Source organism: Thunnus albacares, chromosome 2 (genome assembly GCF_914725855.1).
Source record: "Thunnus albacares chromosome 2, fThuAlb1.1, whole genome shotgun sequence".
Taxonomy (NCBI): Eukaryota; Metazoa; Chordata; class Actinopteri; order Scombriformes; family Scombridae; genus Thunnus; species Thunnus albacares.
Genome location: NC_058107.1, coordinates 14,812,738 through 14,831,259, shown reverse-complemented (window position 1 = coordinate 14,831,259; position 18,522 = coordinate 14,812,738). Strand labels below are relative to the sequence as shown.

Below are 18,522 nucleotides of genomic sequence, written 5' to 3'. Positions count from 1 at the left end.
TTCACTGGTGAAGTATCTGTCTGGATTAAAACCATTACATTTATTAAATCCTTATCGTTTTAATTGATACGTTTGTCAATTGATACATATATATGCAGCTCTTAAGAAATAATAAACAATTGGCCTGTTTCGAACAGGCACATTTTGAACACATTTTGAACTTTGAACACTGCACTAGTAGCTATAATAATAGATGCCAGCCTGTAATTATTTGCAGAAATGCCCTTAACACATGGCTTTAAATCAATTGCGCAATTCAATTAGAAATGAAAAATAAAACTTTATTGCAACAGTCTTGTATTCCAGTTATTTATAAATACATGAAATTTACATCCATGGCATTACTTAGAAAAATATTACAATATTCAAGTGTTTCAGTTCTTGAATATTTCAAACACACTGCCATTTATACCATCAAAGAGACACCGAAAATGCTGCATGAAATGTAAAGCTTATACAATTCATTGTTGCTGTACATTGCAGCTTAGTTTATAATCATGTGAGCTGTGTCACATTATTAGCTTCTCTTTCCAGCCTTAGGCATCGCTTATAAAGGCGAACAGGAATCCCTCTTTTTCTCTCATTGCCTGAATTTCGCACTCCAGCAGTGTCTTTTTCTTCTATCTTTTTGAGTGCTTGAAGTAGGTCAGAGGCTTTAGTGAAGCCTCCACAGCAGCTAGAAAAGAAACATATTTTTAAAAATCATTAACAGAACCCAAACTAATAATCATTTCACAACACATTAGACAGGAAACTGGCACCGCTGCAACCAAAAGTTGTCTGAGAATAACATGAATAAGCTTATCAGAGCTTAAAACCTTTTTCTGCTGTGGTGTTTTTTCTTCTTTGGCAGTTTAAAGCAGTATTGAGAGACGAAATCCATCAGGAGAGAGGAGAGACTACTTGGTTGTTTGAAGCTTTCAATCTGAACAGCCCAGCTGTAAAATTGACAAACAGACAAGCAGGAGTCATTTAGAACTTCACACATAGAAATAAAAGTGGGAAATAAGACAATGTAGAGAATGAAATAATATATAGTGTGACGTATGAAGAGTGGTGTGTGAGTCAGAGACACAGACAAAGAAACAGAAAGACGTTCCTTGTAGAAAGGACTGAAGAATAATAGTCTTTGCATACATTTGCTGCTACAGACTGTAGTAGGAGTCACAATCCATTGTCAAATGTAAACATAACTAAATTTTAAATTACAGCAGTGTAGCATGCTATCACTTCTAAAATGATAAGCTGACATACTGTAGGTTGCAGAGTATCAAGGCCCTGGAAGTGGTAAACCTAACTGGAATGCACCCGTCGTTAGTTATTGGTTTCACCTGCAGTGTTCCTGCTATGACATGTCTAAATGTTTGCTGTCTTCTAGGAGCAACCATACAACAACCAAAGCTAAGTAATTGAAGGAAAATTCTGTTATTTTATAATCTTGGTCCTGTTATAATAGTTTTGGCAAATATACCTACAGTACAGTTTATTATACCATTGTACTCCCGCCATTGTTGTAGAGAATGTGGACACTCTGCTGGAAACAGCTTCTTAATGATTTCAAATGGCTCCACAACAATAAGAACCCCAACACAAAAAACCCTCCTGTGTTTCATTGAAACTATCTACATGACTTCTCATTTTCTCATTTTGGAAGTAACTCAGGAATGCAAAATACACTAATAATGGATTATTTGGGTAATAACTTGATTAAAGCCATGTAAAGCTTGTATTACCTTTGCCTGATTGGACTACATAGTAAAGCTGTTTCCAGGAGTGAGTTCAATGTTACACTGAACTATTGTGGCTAAACACACAAGACACACAAAGCAAGAAGTTATTAATTTTTCTTTCAATGTTCTGAATCTATCAAAGATTTCTTTAATACCCATTTTTAAAAATATCCGTCCCTGTTCTACTGCAGTAGAGCAGAGGCCTGTCTGATTAAGTAGGATTACTTAATTATATAAAAAACTTGTAATTTAAATTCAAATTTCCTGCATTTCTACACCACCTAACCTGAAATAAGTCTAGAAATAAGTCTAGAAACAGTCACCTGCACTAGTCAAGATTAGTTAGATTGGACAGGACAGGAAATGATTATTAGAAGAATGGCTATTTTATATTTGACTTGATATTCATAAAAACATTATGTAGTCTAAAATGTTAGTAGTTGCAGGCTACTAGGCCATCTGCAAGGTTAAACTTGTATAATTAAACCTGGTTAAACAATGTTAAACCTGAAGGTTGCTATTCTCAATACTCGCAAGGCCGTCCTCAAAGTCTCACAACTGCAATAAAGTGCAAACAATTTGGATGAATGAAATGGTCTCACAACAACTATCTATTTCCAATCCCACACACAGGTTCTAGTGGAAGCTATTAGCATCACTAGCTGATGTAGTTGTAATGTCGCTGCCCCTTAGAGTAAACTTGCAGCTCTCATTTATCCTGTATGAGAAAATGAGAGAATAATCATAATAATGAAAGCAATGCGCAGAGCAGCCGGATGAGAGATCAGTACACGGAGCGATGTGTCATCATATTTAAAAATAATTCCATTCAAAGTCAGACTGAAACTGAAACTGAAGCAAAGTATTCGGCAGAAGTCTATACAACTTGACTGTTTGTTAATTCAGACACTTTGGCGCTGTGAGGAAAAGCTCCACTCTGTCTGTCTGTCTCTCTCTTGCGACAGGTTGGACTGAGCCAACTCAAAGTGGTCTGAAAACGACAGATCTTTTTATTCCTTTTTTTTGTCAGTTGCTGAAAATAGAAAAATGATCATTGATATAGGCTGCTTAAATATAATCACCTGATTGAGGGGACTGTATGATGATAAGTTTATTTTTACAAAGACAAAAAGTTGTGTAGCAAAGAGTTATGTAAGAGTTATGTTACCGGCTGGTGCAATCACAGTGGTAGGCAGTCTTTGTCTCCATGTTTTGTAGATCATACTTCTTCTCCAAAGGAGGGATTTTGTATTTACATTCATCCAGATATTTGAGGCTTTCACACAGGAGCTGATTGTCTGCAGGACCAAGAATAAACACAAATAATCTTAATGTATATTTCTTAAACTGAGCAATTAAGTTACTTACTGATGTTGTTCTGCTCTACAAAAGTTTAATACATTTTACTTTCTGAATATTTTAGTAAGTTATCATCAGTGGTGTTATCAGCATTCTGTCTCACCTGCAGGGGGCAGAGCTAGATAGCTCAGTAGCTCGAGGTCAATGAAAAAATTAATACCCTGAGTGACTTTAGTAATCCCACTGGAATTTTTGTGAGGTCTTTTAAGTTGTGGGCCCTTACCACCACATTCCCTCCTTCTAGCAGCATTATTGCTTATCTGGCAATATTAATTAATGTAATAAATACATAGTTTAGTGCTCATAGTGCTCAATCACTTATAAAATGTTGGACTTTCAAATTCAAATGATAAATGTCATTGGGACAAACATTATCAGCTCAAAATGTTACCAGCAGGTTGACAGGTGACCCTCACTGATTTTACTGAGTGTTTGGTTGATGGTCAGATCCTGACTTCATTTTAGCTCATTTATACTGAAGTGAAGCATTGATGGTTTTAGCAGTAATGCACCTCATTGATTATTGACTCATGACGATCCCTGGTATCATCATAATTACTTGCAATTTATGCTGCACTCCAAAAGGCCCCATGTGATGGGATCAACAGCTGCCTGTCATATGACTCACCTGTCATATTATGTAATGCATTATTTTCTCTCATGTTTCTCTGTGCATGGATGCTTTGGGCTATGGTTTTACCCACAGGCTCCTGGCGTGTGTTAGTCCACAGGAGATGGGAATCCTTGCCATCCTTATGAAAAGAGGTTGCTGTCTTTAGTTTTGTTGTGACGGACGTTGCAGAAGTAGCTGTAGTCCAGAGTCCTTTCAAGGTGTCTTGTTTGTGTGATTCTGTTGTCTTACTTAGCGTCACTTTGACAGTCAATCCATTTGTAGCTGTTGAGGGTCTAACAGTTGTTTTTTGTTCCTGACAATGTTTACAATGAGGCCGAAAAATGTCTCCTTTTGCATGCATCCTGGATCCACAGCAACAACTTTTCTTTGGAGTTTTTTTGTGTCTTTTCATGGTTTTGGCTGCAGCTGTGATGGGTGTTAGTAAGTGTTGTCGAAGTGCTGGCCTCTGTGTCAAAGCTAGGGTGCTTTGTGTTGTGGATGTTGTTTGGCGATGGGAGTTTGTGGTCGCTTGTGATAGAAATTGGGTTTTCTGTGTGCAGTAAGGTGACAGGCCCTTTCTGGTCCTCTTCTTTTTTACAATTCTTTTCTTATTTAATACCAATGTGCTACTTTTAGAAGTGTTCATAAGACCTGCTTTCATTGAAGGAGTAGTTGTGTCAGCCCTTTGGGATGGTGGTACCGTAGACAGTTTCTGGCGTCTGTTACATCCTTTCCCCTTTGTCCTTCGGCGGTAGAAAGTGTCTCCTCTGGGTGGATCTCTGGATTTACATCTATGTTCACCTTTAGGTGACTTTCTGTGCAGGATAATCTCAGGGCTTTCAGTTACATGCTGCCTCTTACTACTTGTTGACATGTTGCTATCAGTGTTGTCTCCATATTCGCTTGTAACATGAGTGGTGTCATAAGGAAGAGGGTTTTTGAAGACAGCATATGGAGCCTCTTTGGCTACCTTGCACCTGTAAAGACAACAAAAATGCATGTTAAAATCCAGTCATGGGAAGAGAAAACCTGAAAAACAGTTTATGCTGTATTTTTAATTTATACTGGCCACATTCCTAGCATATTTATCCAATTAAGAAAAGGTAAACTTCCTGTCATTTCAAGCACATTATATGGTATTTTCCTTGGAAGGTAATTACAGTAATGCAGTGGAAATTCAAGAATCACTTACTCACACACGAATCTTAAATTATAGTTATTACAGTAGACTTTGTCAGTACAGTGTCATTAATGCTGGAAAAACCAGCTCAGCAGTAATCACTTGTTGTTTATAAGACCATTTGTTTGATAGATAAAGTTATGGAAACACAGCAGAGGTGTGACACAATTTCATGTTTATGTCGGGTTTGGCAGAGCATCAGGCATGTTATTACAAGACAGACTCTTCAGTTGAACTGCAGGGGCACATCTGCTGCCATATAACAATAAATGTACTGTTCCACTGAATAAGTTTTGTGAAGCTGCACTTACTTTTATATTCTACATAGGTGGTCTAATGATATGCAGTTAAAACAAGCAGCAGTTTTCAATATGTCCCTTACATTCCCCACCAGTACATCTTAGTGCATCGCTTTTGTTTTTTGAGCTCAAAGCAGGGAACCCGCAGGATGTTGAAGAAGCTGTAGCCCACCATACTGGAAATGGTATCATTCACACCAAGAAGGCACTGTCGAAACCTGGTGAAGGGCAGAGAAACACGAAACCAAGGTTTAAAAAGAAGTACAAGACAGTCCAGTCAAAATGAACACACATGGCATGTAAATATCCTTAAATCCCGCCTCATATTGTCTACACCTTTCAGGTAGTCCAGTTTTTAAATGGCTGATAACCTTTCAGCAGGAAGGAGAATTCTTAAAATGTGTGTCACTTACTAACAGATGAACACCAAGAGTTAGAGGATAAATATATTACACATGCACCTGTCAGCACTAGATGTGAAATGTGAATAAAACATACATCTCTGCAGGTTTAAATAATAGATTGTGAAGGAGGAATGTAATGCTCCCACCCAGTAAACACAAAAATAACGAGCAACATGTTCACTCTTGACATCATAAGTTTTTTCCAGAGGGCTGATTGCAGGGATGTATTTATTACTCCTTGATGAATAGTGATATCATATAGTCCCAGGTTCTTAAATCGGTTGACATTCATTGGCATATTGATAAAATTATATGCTACAAGCACTCCAGAGATGAGAACACTTTGAATAGTAACAAGTGTGAGGTGTATAACACACTGACAACCACACCAACCCCAGATGACTGAGAGCCTGAGAGGAGGTCTGTCCTCTCTTGACCATTCTAACCAGGGCAGTGAAACTAAATGTCAGGAGGGGCGTGAGGGGGGACGCTCACCTTTGGTCACAGTCACAGTGTGAGACGGTGAAGAGGTTGGAGTTGAAGACTCCATAATTCACTGTAAAAACTGGGATGATATGCAGGCAGTGGTCGTGCTCACGGCAGCATCTATCAGCACTCTCAAACATGCCTGATGAGCAAAAGAACAAGACTTCAATCAATTACGTAGCAAAGGACACTTAACATGCAGCCAAGTCTGCAAGCAGAGATCACTTACCTGATTTAAAATCGTAAAGCTGCTGACTGCTGACAGATCGTAAAACCAAGATTTTTAATTTAAAGAACCTGCTGAGCACAACTTTTTTTTTTCTATGTGACTACTTTATAAAAAATGTCCTGAAGACTTTCCATTTATTTTCCTCTTAATGCAAGTTCAACTTCATTCTTATTTCTCTTGATATTGTGTTTATTACATCTTATATTCAATTACATTCAATTTTTTTTAATTTTAATTAAATCTGAATTTGTCCTAACACACACTGTCTGTTCACTGTAGATCGACAACGATTAGTCGATTAATTGTTGGACAGAAGATTAATCTGCAACTATTTTAATTATCAAATAATCATTTAAGTCATTTTTTAAACAAAATTGCCCCAAAAATGCTGATTTCAGCTTCTTATTTTATTATCATTCAATGCTTTTCTTTTTGAGGATGTGACCTAGGACTGTGAGGAACTATAACAGATATTTTTCATGATTTGACATTTCATAAATGATAGCGATTAATCAATTAATTGAGTAAATCATCTATAGATTAATCAATAATGAAAACAAGCATTTGTTGCAGCCCTATAGTTCACTGGCATACTTTCTACATCAAAATTATCAACCTAAACTGACATCTCTTCAGCCCAGTTCAATTTGATAAAAAACTATTGTCATACAGGTGCACAGATATATGAGGAAACATTTATTCACATCATATTTCATCTCACTAATGACTTATTTATCTGTAGAGAGTTTATAGTTACATTTTTTAAATTTCCTATGACTCTTTGAAAATGGATCAGTTATGGTGTTTTATCTCCAATAAAACACCAGCGATATTCATGTAGTATGCGTACATAGTGACTTCGATCTTTATGATATTATATAGTAAATGTATGATAAACATTGTATACCTATAATAATTGTATTTCCTGATAACATTCTAGAAAGTGCTGCTTTTTGTGAGGTGAGAGCTGATGAGTCCTGGAGCAAATTACTGGAGAGAGGGCCCCTAACATTCCCTGAAGGTTTGTATTTAACATGCTTTCAGAAGCCCCTGACATCTCAGCACTATGTAATTTAGAAGTGTAACTGTGAGATTTGTATCAGTTACACATTTCTCCTATCTCTCCTCTGATCTGACCACTGAGGTTTACCTCTCCTCCTACATGCACATAATGAAAAAAAGGTGCAAAAAGAACATTTCATCATCCTCACCTAACTGTTCGTATCGCACAGCTTTGCTTCCAGTGCCGCACCACAGTGTCCCTGGGAAAGTCCAGGCGCGTTTTCTCCGACTTTTTCTCTCCTCCCTTCCATCTCTTCTTGTGCGCCTGGTGATCTTTGGCGCACTGGAATTCAGCGCGCAGGGTGCATCCGGAGCCAGCAACATGCTGACATTAATAAAACGCTGGGTGATTTCTTGACTGCTTCTGTTACAAAGGGTACTATAGCTTTCCGTGACGAGTGGATTGAAATTTACTTCGCATGTTACCAGTCGCATATCTTCGGACCACAGGGTGACGTACAGGGAGCGCGCACCGCCCGTGTCCTCTCGCAGAAAAGTGATGCGCGTTTGTCCGTCCTCTGCGGGATTTGATCTGACACAAGAGTGACCGGATCCGATCACATCTTGTGCTTCTGACCTACTGAGCAATGATAAGACAAAACCAAGTTGAAGTAGGTCTAAACATTTGTGTTGCATGTCAGTGTAAATTCGGTTTAGGCTATAGTCCTGTTTAGAGAAGAACTGCAGCAAGAGTGTATTTTGTGCACCGACCGGCGTGTAAAGGCGTCTCTGCATGTGTGTCTCTCGCTTTGAGTTGAGAGGGTTTTATTATTGGACAGAAGATGTGGAGGCTCGGCAGTAACATGACACTCCTCACTCTTCCTGTGTGTGTGTGTGTGTGTGTATGGTCTGATTAGACAGGGTTTACACTTGCATATAAATTTGCATCTAGACAAGAACGTCATTTGCAAGGAACCTGGAAGTTACAAACCAGCTTTAAACACCATAATCAAGGCCCACAATTCCCAGGGATGATTACACAGCGAACAGGGGACGTCCCCTGGACATTCAGGGGACTATGTGGTTAATAGACCAGCTAGAGGACATCCAGGACGAAAGCTGCAGTGTTGTCCTAACATTTAGGAGTTAGCAGCAAGAATAACAGGACAGAAATGCACACTAAGGCAGTAGTTCTCCTAATCTGATGAGATTTTTGGTTTTAGATGTTTTATTACAGAAAGTGTATGAAACTCATGAACAAAATAGTCATACATTCTGTCATTGTATTACTTATGGATGGAAGTATAGTGAAAAAATTAATTATTCCCCCTTTTCCCTTTTTTCTGAGGACCCCCTAGAACCCTCTCAGGGACCCTTAAGGGGTCCTGGACCCCACTTTGAGAACCAATGTGCTATGTAGATACTTTGACTCAATGGTTTATTCAAAGATATTTGGATTAAAACATAAAGGCTAGTCATAAGCCTTATGTCGATTTTATAAAGATGATTGGTGCAATAGTGGCACTAACCAGATTAATAACATTAATAGATACATAAGGACTCATACTACTTTCTACATCATATCTTACTTTTTTCAGTCACTATTTTTGCTCATATAATCACTATTGTCTAATCCACTGGTCAAATACTCTACAGTATATTCTGCTGCCCTTTCATTTGACTTCATCTTATGTGAAAATCTCCACAAAGGCATTGCTTGACCCCAATAAGTCGTTAATCACAGCAGGCTTTTCAGTTTCCATTAGATTTTATTGATCTGTGTAAACTCTCTGCAAAATCTTTACATGCAAAGTTATTTGCAAACATACATATTTCCAGTGCATGCACTATCTATGTACAAATACAGATAAACCAGGAAACATTCCACTGAACTGGCAGAATCAAGTAGAAGACAGCTATGGGTTTTGCTCAGAAGCCTGTTATTTAAAAAAAATACTGAATATAATTTATGTATGATGCTACTAATGGGTGTTTGATTCCTCTTTTTTTCTCTTCTCCTTTTCTTCTTTTTTTTCTCCACTCTCTTTTTCTTCTCATCTCTTAGAAGCTAAGGAACTAGCCCAGTTTGGGACTCTGCGGGACTGAGACAGTGCCAGATGCCTCCCATCATAAAGCGTTCCTTGAAAAAAAGAAAAATTCTGCCTGAAAACACGTCCAACAGGGCACAAATTCCACCTTTACGTCACCTGTCCAAGCAAGTCATTCTGTCATTCTAATGCACCAGGCTGTAATTGGCTCATTACTCCCCCCCAGAAGTTGTAGGGGCATAAAACTCCCACTGCAACAGTCAGAGGGTGTTTGACCCCAATCAAAAACAAACATGGACAAGTAACACAAAGGCGAGATTCATACTCTATCTGAAGTGTTTCCAAGCACAATGTTTCCATTTTAGACAAGAGAAGACTTCAAGGATGAAGACTAAACAGTTGGTTTGGCATATGTAGGCCTGTGTCCCGTTAACTACCCACCTCAGATAAAGAGCAACCCGTAATTGCTTCCACTAAAATATAACAAAAAAGAAAGAGAAAATAAAAATAAAACAAAACAAAAAAAAACCCTGATAGGTGTTGGAATCACTGCCACATGGGGCCAGAGTGGCTGTGCAGAGAAAATAAGACACTGGAGAGAATTGAATGTGTGTTTACAGAAAGTGGCATTCAAAGTAAATTAATTTTATCTCAATGTCTGCTACTTGTAGAGTTGGATAAAGTCTTGTTGATGTGCTCAGTTGATATCAGATTATCAGCCTATATCCTGTGGATGCTATCAGACCAGTTTATTCAGATTACACCATAGTCACCATAGTCATGCAGAATATGGCCTTTTGTATATAAAGTATTAACAGGAATGTTATGGGGAAGAAGTGTAAACGTTAATGGAATTACAATAGCGTTAATTTCTTACAAAGTACATATATCTTGAACCACAAGACATTTCATGCATAGGATTTTTTGTTTTTGTCTTTGTTTTTGGAATAACTTGCAAACAGCTTTATAAATTGAGGTCATTCCACTTGTTAAGGTGTGCTTTCCTTGGTTTGCTGTGATTAGTGAACAAACACACACTAAAGCCTTGAATGATTGGGGCGTGGCAGAAGGGGAAAGGGGGGGCCCTGCTTTGTGCAAAGGGTATGTTAAGGTAAAAGCAGGCCACGACTGCCCCAGGCACACGAGAGTCACGAGCACAGTGCATGCAAGTAAAGCTGCACATACTTATGACAAAACCTGTTCCACCTTCTCTCCCTGTTAAGTACAGCAGGCAAATTTTGTTAGGGAAACCTGTAAGAAACCTGACCGTGTGCGTTCAGTGTAAAAACTGCCATAGAAAACCTCTGAGGTGTCAGAGTGAACCGCGAGCTTCAGAAGAGCAGAGGTGAGGAGGAAATTCCTTTTTTTTCCTGCCAATTCTCATCACAACTAAGAAATAAACTGAAAAAATAAACATTGCGTTCACTTTTCAGCTTCTCTAATCACACACACTTAATACTTCCCACAAACTCAAAATTTCACAGCTTAAATAACCATACATAAAAACTCCCCATGTTTAACTAGGTGTGCTATAATTTTAAATCACAAATTAACAGCAACTGATGAAAGAGTCATCTAGCTCCTGCTCCACTTATTTACGAATCATCTTGTAGGCCTATTATCAGCTTTCTGTTATTTCTATCCTAACCTGAGCAACATATCAGTATGTAAACATTTCTTCATGGAAATATACAACATGTTCAAGACAGTGGGCACAGCTGGAATATTTGAAAGGTGCAGCTGCATGTACTCTTATGTCTGTGGCTTGGCATGCGTATACAGTTCAAGTGTTACACTACAGCGTGACGTAATCACACGAGAAATCAAAAAATAATACCCTGACAGTCTAATGAATTTCAGGCATGAGCTCAATCGAGGCTTTTGTGAGCTTGAATGACGGTTGCAACCTCGGATGCCATAACATATTGCTTTTCTTGTTCTGCGCCAGTGCAATTTCAAACTTCATTTTTCTTTTGCGAGGAATGCGTCAGGTTCAGCACACTGTATAACATCACTGACAGGCATGATGGTCTGTGCAGCTGTTCATTAACAGATGTCCTGGTTAGATTAATGAAATCGCTAATTCATTTATGCCATGAGTTGTCCCAGAGGCAGATTAAGTATCAGCACAGGCAGAGAAATTGTTAATAAGAAGACAGGAAAGAAGAATATACTACATCAGAGGAAAGGAGGCGTGAAAGCAGTGCCTGTTTGATCGTCTGGTAGTGAAAGAATATTTTAAAAACAATAAAATGGAAAAAAAAGTGCTTTAGAAGATGAATGCTAACCAAGTAGGGAGTTTTAGCTCATGCTATATCGAGGGGGGGGGGGGCAAGTGGTTAATCACTAGCGACATGATTCTCGTTCATCAAGGTGTGCCAGCGCTCAATCTTCTTGTCCTTGTTCTTCAAACACTCATACCAGTGCTTCAGCCTTTCTCCTTTGGCAGTAATCCCCAGTTGACACCCACCTGTCAAAAAGGAGGGGAGGTGTGAAAGGTGTTAACCAGGTCTTGGAACAGGTGAGAATTTTTTTTTTCTCATTTCATTAAAACAACAATCAAATGTTTACCAATGTAGTCATTGGACTTCCCAATATCATAATCCCACACAGAGATATCTAAAGTCTTCTTGGCCAGTTCGCTGTGTTTGATGTCGTAGCCGAATTCCTGAAATTTCAATCAAGACATACACTGAGTCATTAATTCCAAAGCCATTCTCCAACATGTTTTGTACCTGAGTTGAATATCAATCATTTCAGGATAATCTAATTTTTATTAATCATGGCTTTTCTCCATGAGTTCTCTTACAAACCTCATTAAACTCTGGGTTCAAAGTCCTCTTCTTGATCTGCGTTTTGCACTTGGCCTTCTTCCCCATGTCAGGTTTCAGGACTCTGTAAATTGCATATGTATGGAATTCAATTTGTGCCATTTTGGCATGCACATATTTACAGTATAAATGTACATCTCATACTGCTCCACCTACATTTTGACATAAGGGTCAGAGTAGCCATTAGCATCCATGGCCGCCAGATGAACGCAGCGCACGACGCCCACGATCAGACGGTTCTGCTGGGTGCTGTACATGAGGGAGATCAGGATGCGACCGCGCTCCTCTACCTCTCCGCCATCTTTCCCAGTCTAGAAACACAGAGCAGAGGAAAGGAGGGGGGGATTTATGATAAGATTTGTATGAACTTCTGGAGAAATCTATCACGTTTAGACATGCTTGGAAATAAAGCATTGCCTCATCTTCGTAGAGGGCGATGCCTCGAGCTCCTCCGACTGTCGCGGTTCTCTTCGTCTGTGGGGGGGGAACGAGATTACAGCAGGTCAAAAAGAGATTCAGACTAGGAGAACAAAGTACTGTTTGACTGTAACTGGATTCTACTCACAGGGGCAACTCTCTCGAGACACACGTTAAAGTTTTTCTTCTGGTTCAGTTTCAGTTTCTTCAGCGCCACTCGGGTTTCCCCAATAAACTCATTGTGCCCGAACTTGTCTTCATCACAGACAGACAGCCTGTAGAAATCAACAGAAGACAGATTAGGTTTTATAACCTGCATACAGGGCTGTGTGATTTAAGTGTGACTGCTTGAGGTGGAGTATCCACCTGAGGGTCTTGCGCTGCATATCTTCATCTGTCAGGCCGTGGTAGGTGAGTGTCTCATTCCACATGGGGTTGCGGGTGTTTCTCAAGGTCTTTGTGCGCAACTTTGTAGACTGTTAAATGCAGGGTAGATCAGGACAAGGAAGTGGAAATATTTGAGGCATGTTACCGCTACACAAAATCTTATATCTGTGGTTTGTGCTATTTTATCACAGGAAGCATCAACAATCTACATGGTAATGCTTCCTATCAAAATGTGTTTTGGCAACCCTAACCTGCCCCATTCTCCACTGCAGTTCATGTAAAAATACTACAATGGAAATATACTTGTGACTTTTACTTTATTCATAATGTCTCAATATCCATTTCTAGAAATCATGCCTATGGCAATTAACTGATTTTATCAGTTTGAACCACAAGGTGTCAGGCTTGAGCTTGCAGAAAGGCCTCTAATCAAACCACAGGGGTCCAAAATCACTATCCCTTCTTTTTTTGCTTAGCAGAATTTTAAGGGCATAAATCTTTTAAAAGAAGTAAATGCTTAATGTAGGAAAGGTGTGTGTTTACCTTACTAGCTCCTGGCAGCAGATGAAGCTTGACATAAGGATCTGCCAGACCATTTGAATCCATGGGCTTCAATCCCTGAGGATGAAAAGAGCACCGCGTCCATCATATCACGAACAGCAGAGAGCAATTAAGCTAAAGTGGCACTCAGGAGCTTTTTAACACAAGCCACTTGATTGTAATTGTCCCTATTTGTGAGAGTATGAGGAGAATAGTGGTACCTTTGCTTTGAGGATGCTACAGTGGAGACTGTTGCTTTCCTGTTCATAGAGCAGACTGAACTCTAGAGAGCCCAGAGTGGCTGAAAGAGACCCAGACCAGTCATTTCATTAGACAACAGAGAGACAGCAAGTCTGCTCGTGAATAATTAAGAGTATCAATACAAGGGAAGATTCTCTTGTAATTTAGCAACATTCAGGTTGTGAATTCGAGTGAGAATAAGCACTGCCACAGGATGTGAAGAGAGGTCCAAAAAATGTGTACAGATCAGTCTTGACCCACACTAGTGCTGCATATTCACAGGCTTTTATTTACTTATTTACTTAAATAGCAGAAAATCTCATTAAAAGCAGGAAGATATAAAAGAAAAAAAAAAAACCCACACAAGTCTCAAAGGGAGACATTCAGAAAATGAGGTCCGGGATGAAAAAAAAAATGAAAAAAAAGACTGAAACTGCTGCCCACACAGATTTTCTTTGGAGGAGTTTCATTGCCTTCCATGTAGCTGTTGGGGGATAAAATATCCAATGTCATTTCTTATTTTCTTTTATAACTGTGAGCTATCCTGGGCCGAGTTTCACCACCAATTTACTGCTCCAAAAGCACAGATGCTCTTCCAACAAGATAAAGAGTCTACAGCCAGGCTGGCCATAATGTAAGGCTGTACTGCACAACTGTGCTTTGAACTAAATGCTAAGAGCTGCATGGTCACAATGACAATGCTGACATGCTTATCATTTGACCTTATTATGGTGCTCAATGAAAAGTAAGGTGATCACCAAGGTATTCACAATTCATTGTGAGGGAGGGTGCATGAATGTCTGTACTAAATGTCATGACAATCCATCTTATAGTCGGCAAGATATTTCATTCTGAACCACAAATGTCAACCTCATAGCGGCACTAGAGGAAAAGTCAGGGGATCACCATGGTCTTTAGGATTCATCTTCTGGTAACCATGAATTGCTGTTGCCATCCCTTGAGCCATACAGCTAGCATGACTAAAAATAAGCAACACTAGCTCTATCCACCTTTTTAATGATCAGATACATTTATGCATTTGATTGGCTATATATAAAAACGCATACCTGTAGAGATCAGACCTCAAATTCTGATTATCAGACTATGTCACATTCAAAATCAAATTAAAAAACAAGCATACTTTCTTTAACCATAACCTTTCAAATTCTACTGAACATGCAGTATATTTACTTTTTAGACTGAAAGGCCCAACGGAAACATTTAAAGTTATAATCAGTTGAACCACTGAGACATTCAGCACCGCAGGACTCACTGTTCTCACCCCTCACAGCAAATCTACAGGGAACAGACACATGAAACCACTACTATTTCTGCCATTTTCACTCTCAACACAGGGGATTGGATCAAACACAAGGGGAATCTATATCCTGTTAGCCCTGTTGCATCTTAAATTATTTGCACAGCTCCATATTCCCGGACCTCAATAAAATAAATTAACACCGAATCCCCCTGAGAGAGAATGAGGGCCGATTGACGCTGCAGGCACAGAACACGAATGGCGTGTCACCATTCTCATCATTAAAATGGGATATTTAAAAAAAAAACAAACAAACAAAAAAAAAAAAACCTGTACAGTTACACAGCTTATCACTATTGATTTACTGATTCACATATTCCTCTGCTGTTGTTCTTGGATATTGATTTCCATGCTTCGATATCATATAGTGCTTATCATTTGTCATTTTCTACACCGCTCAATAGATAGATGCTGCCAGAATGATACTTGTTGATTGCTAAGACTATTGGGCAATTTATAGATATGAATTATTACCGGCAGTGAGTCAGAATCCCTGAACGGAACAGTAATGCTGCCAAATTAAGGACGTCAACACCCAATACTGTATGCTGCAAAACAATATGTTTTGCTTTATTTACATATAAAAACACCCCATCTGGTGCTATTTACCTGAAATGAGAGGAAGATGATCACTACTGTCAAACTGTACACGAGGTGAAATGAAACTAGACACATCAGCCACTTTACTCTATGAAAAGAGACAACAGATGGTGTACTCACTGGCTTCATCAGAGTCATAGTCGTTGACTTCCTCCTCCTCCGCAGCTGGGGGAGGTTGCTGTCGAGCGAGAGGAGCACTGTAGGCAGCGGGCTGCCTCCTGTCCTCTCGTACTGCGGAGGGCGCTCTCTGCTCTGGAGGAACTACACCAGAAGAGTAGGCACCTCCATCTCCTGCCACTGAACCTACAACCACATTCAATCATCTGAGACTACATACAAAAAAACACCACTGGGGATTCAATATCTGGCTTATAATTGGGGCCCCTCATGAGGATGTGCGCAGAGGTCCCAGCTGTGTCTCACCCTGCTGGACCATAGTGGCCTTACCAGCAGGCTGCGGTCTGGAGCTCTGGACAGGCACCATCTTCTTCATGACCACTGGGCTTCCCTGCCCTGCCTCTTCAGGACCTGCTCCACCCGTGGCCATGCGCACGGCTGATGGTTTAGGGGCCACAGGTGGGTAACCAGCACGGTCCTGTGGCTCCAGCCCTAAAAATAAGCATGAATAGCATAATACAGTATATGCGCACTATACATAAGGGAGACACGCATAATCAAACCACTTCAGGCTCCTACTGCAGTGGAATCTATAATACTCCCTAGTCTATCTGGATACTTTTGATGTAGCTTTTTCGTTGCAAAGGCATTGACCTACATACACTACAACAAGCTGTGGCAGCCGACTACTGTACATGCAGCTGCTATATAGCCTTCCCGTCTATTCAAGCTACCCCTCTCTTTTATGGGGATATCACAATGCACAGGTAATCATGCTGAAAGTGTGAAATGATACAATATGACCCATCATGCCAGCACCACCTGGAGACACATCTCATGTCACAGCATGCACCTTCCGACAGCTTAATTGGGCTCTCCATCCCCCTCCTTTGTAACGGTGGGCGGTAGGCCTACTGCCAAATTTGGGAAGCAGATAAAAGGTGTGATGGTTGGGAAAAGAGCAATGAGAGGCAGGGTTGTAAGAGGACTGGTGCACAGATGCTGGTGTAAGAGGTGGTGCATTGAAAAACTGTTTAAAGTCTAATTGAATTTAATATTAATTTCTGCTAAAAACCTTACTTGTGTACTTATTTGGTCAAAATTGTAATGACCAAAAAGATAGAGACTGAAGATGTTGGTTCTGTAATTTGATTGGTTCAATATCTGGTGGGGCAGAAATATGTCACTTCAAGTCCAATGGCCACACAGGCTTTACCAGCTCCAGCTGGGGGATGGGGGGGGATGGGGGTGGTGGGGTCGACATTGTTAGGCGTTGATTATCCTCATCTGTGATAAGAGCGCACACTACGTTAACTCTGCTGATCAGTTACTCTGTGTTGTGATTCTGATGATGCAATAATGTATAAGCACTGAGATTTGACATTCTGGTCATTTGCCATCATCGTATCTGGACCCATGAAAGAACGGCCAATGTTAACTAGACCTCCTGTATAATGTGGGACAACACCGAGTGTGCAGGAACTGCCAATGACTCAGCAGTTGAGAAAAACCCTGCATGTATTCATGTTTGTAATATACAACATATGGTGTTATCCAGTGACACACCACCATTTCCTTGCTGTCAGCTGTCCATCAACTGATGTTGTGGGAAATGCCCACTTGAGGTTTGAAGCTTAGATGTTGTTTCCACAAATCTGCTGAAAAAAAAAAGTTTCATCCTCTTTTGAAAATGGAAGAATATGCATAGTTGATTCTTTCTTACACATTCAAATTTCAGCTTGACTTAAAAAAAAACAACTGGAAGCTCTGCTGATAAATGTAAATCTCACAAGCAGTTTAGGTAGTTTAGCAGATGTTTTTAAAGATTTTTAGATACTGAAATTTTCTGACCAGTGGCCCAACTCTTAAGCAAGACAGAATGTAAACCCATTGATTGTGACAACAATCCAACAGGTCGACCACATATGGTAATAAGGACCTGCAAGTCCTCCAAAGTAAACATCCATTATATCTGAAAAAGACTGATTAAAAGGTGCAGAGGCAAATATTGGCTGTGTCTACCTGGTGGTTGTGGCTGGGTTGCTGACCCCCTGGGCTCAGAGGCTGGTGGTCCTTGGGGCTCAGCTGCATCCTCTCTTGGTTTAGATAACGGCATGGGCGCAGGTAGGAAATGTTTAGGAAAACCTTTAAAGAACCAGGCACCAGACCTCTTCCACACCTGAGAAAACAAACTCGATATGTGTTGTGGGGTTCCCAATTGAGTTTATTCCTTTATTTGTTCACTGGTGTAAAGCACTCACCTCTCGCTGTTCTCTGCAGATCTTGCATAGCCACACAGCACGTGGCCGACTGCTGCACTGTGTACCACACTTGGTACACATGTTCTACACGACAGGGAAAAAAATGTGCTGTTCGCCATTTACAACGTTATTACAAATACACAGCTCACAGACCATGACCTGTTGTCAACTTTGGTGTGAATTACAGCAGAGGAGAGGGTTGATTTTTTTTTGCCTTGTAATAATTGGCTGACTCATTACCTACCTTTTTGCAGTCTTCACACACCACTGAGCTGACCCCGGGTGAGCCAAGCTGCTCCCCACACAGCACGCAGCGGGACACTCCATCCCCACACACAGTCTTCTTCATGTCGTCCAGGCGGTTTATCAAGCGCCTGCAGCAGCACAGGGTGACATCTCATTTAAAATGTCACCGTTAATTATCCCAGGTCAAAATGTATGCACCTCATTAGTCTCAACAG

At 40.0% G+C, this 18,522-nt stretch overlaps 2 protein-coding genes across 4 annotated transcripts in view; both read right to left on the bottom strand.

Annotated features, from left to right (window-relative positions):
• Positions 1-229: 229 nt before the first annotated feature.
• Positions 230-8,082, bottom strand: LOC122969794 (group 3 secretory phospholipase A2-like). Its single transcript, XM_044335773.1, has 8 exons — positions 7,512-8,082; positions 6,081-6,213; positions 5,265-5,399; positions 3,718-4,679; positions 3,193-3,223; positions 2,899-3,057; positions 819-938; positions 230-676 (listed from the first exon to the last, which is right to left on the bottom strand). The coding sequence occupies exons 1-8, from the start codon at positions 7,996-7,998 to the stop codon at positions 496-498; spliced, it is 2,208 nt and encodes a 735-aa protein (XP_044191708.1). The 5' UTR covers positions 7,999-8,082; the 3' UTR covers positions 230-495.
• A 1,257-nt stretch (positions 8,083-9,339) lies between these two features.
• Positions 9,340-18,522, bottom strand: part of LOC122993501 (rabphilin-3A-like) — a 38,116-nt gene continuing 28,933 nt past the window's right edge. For all 3 annotated transcript variants that reach the window (XM_044367722.1, XM_044367713.1, XM_044367727.1), the window contains 14 exons: positions 18,306-18,435; positions 18,062-18,145; positions 17,823-17,979; positions 16,131-16,292; positions 15,804-15,986; positions 13,747-13,826; positions 13,529-13,603; positions 12,965-13,074; positions 12,747-12,873; positions 12,599-12,655; positions 12,338-12,492; positions 12,164-12,245; positions 11,922-12,018; positions 9,340-11,820 (listed from right to left, as the gene is read on the bottom strand). In XM_044367722.1, coding sequence (XP_044223657.1) covers positions 11,690-11,820; positions 11,922-12,018; positions 12,164-12,245; positions 12,338-12,492; positions 12,599-12,655; positions 12,747-12,873; positions 12,965-13,074; positions 13,529-13,603; positions 13,747-13,826; positions 15,804-15,986; positions 16,131-16,292; positions 17,823-17,979; positions 18,062-18,145; positions 18,306-18,435 — 1,630 coding nt within the window. In that variant the 3' untranslated portion in view covers positions 9,340-11,689. The remainder of the gene's footprint in view (positions 11,821-11,921; positions 12,019-12,163; positions 12,246-12,337; positions 12,493-12,598; positions 12,656-12,746; positions 12,874-12,964; positions 13,075-13,528; positions 13,604-13,746; positions 13,827-15,803; positions 15,987-16,130; positions 16,293-17,822; positions 17,980-18,061; positions 18,146-18,305; positions 18,436-18,522) is intronic.

Excerpts from the sequence above, each read along its gene's own strand:
- LOC122969794 (XM_044335773.1), bottom strand. The coding sequence starts at position 7,998 with ATGCAACACAAATGTTTAGACCTACTTCAACTTGGTTTTGTCTTATCA. Across the intron at positions 3,224-3,717 it reads TGCATTACATAATATGACAG|CTACTGAGCTATCTAGCTCT; the intron begins GTGAGTCATATG and ends ATTGACCTCGAG. Across the intron at positions 677-818 it reads AAACACCACAGCAGAAAAAG|CTGCTGTGGAGGCTTCACTA; the intron begins GTTTTAAGCTCT and ends TTTCTTTTCTAG.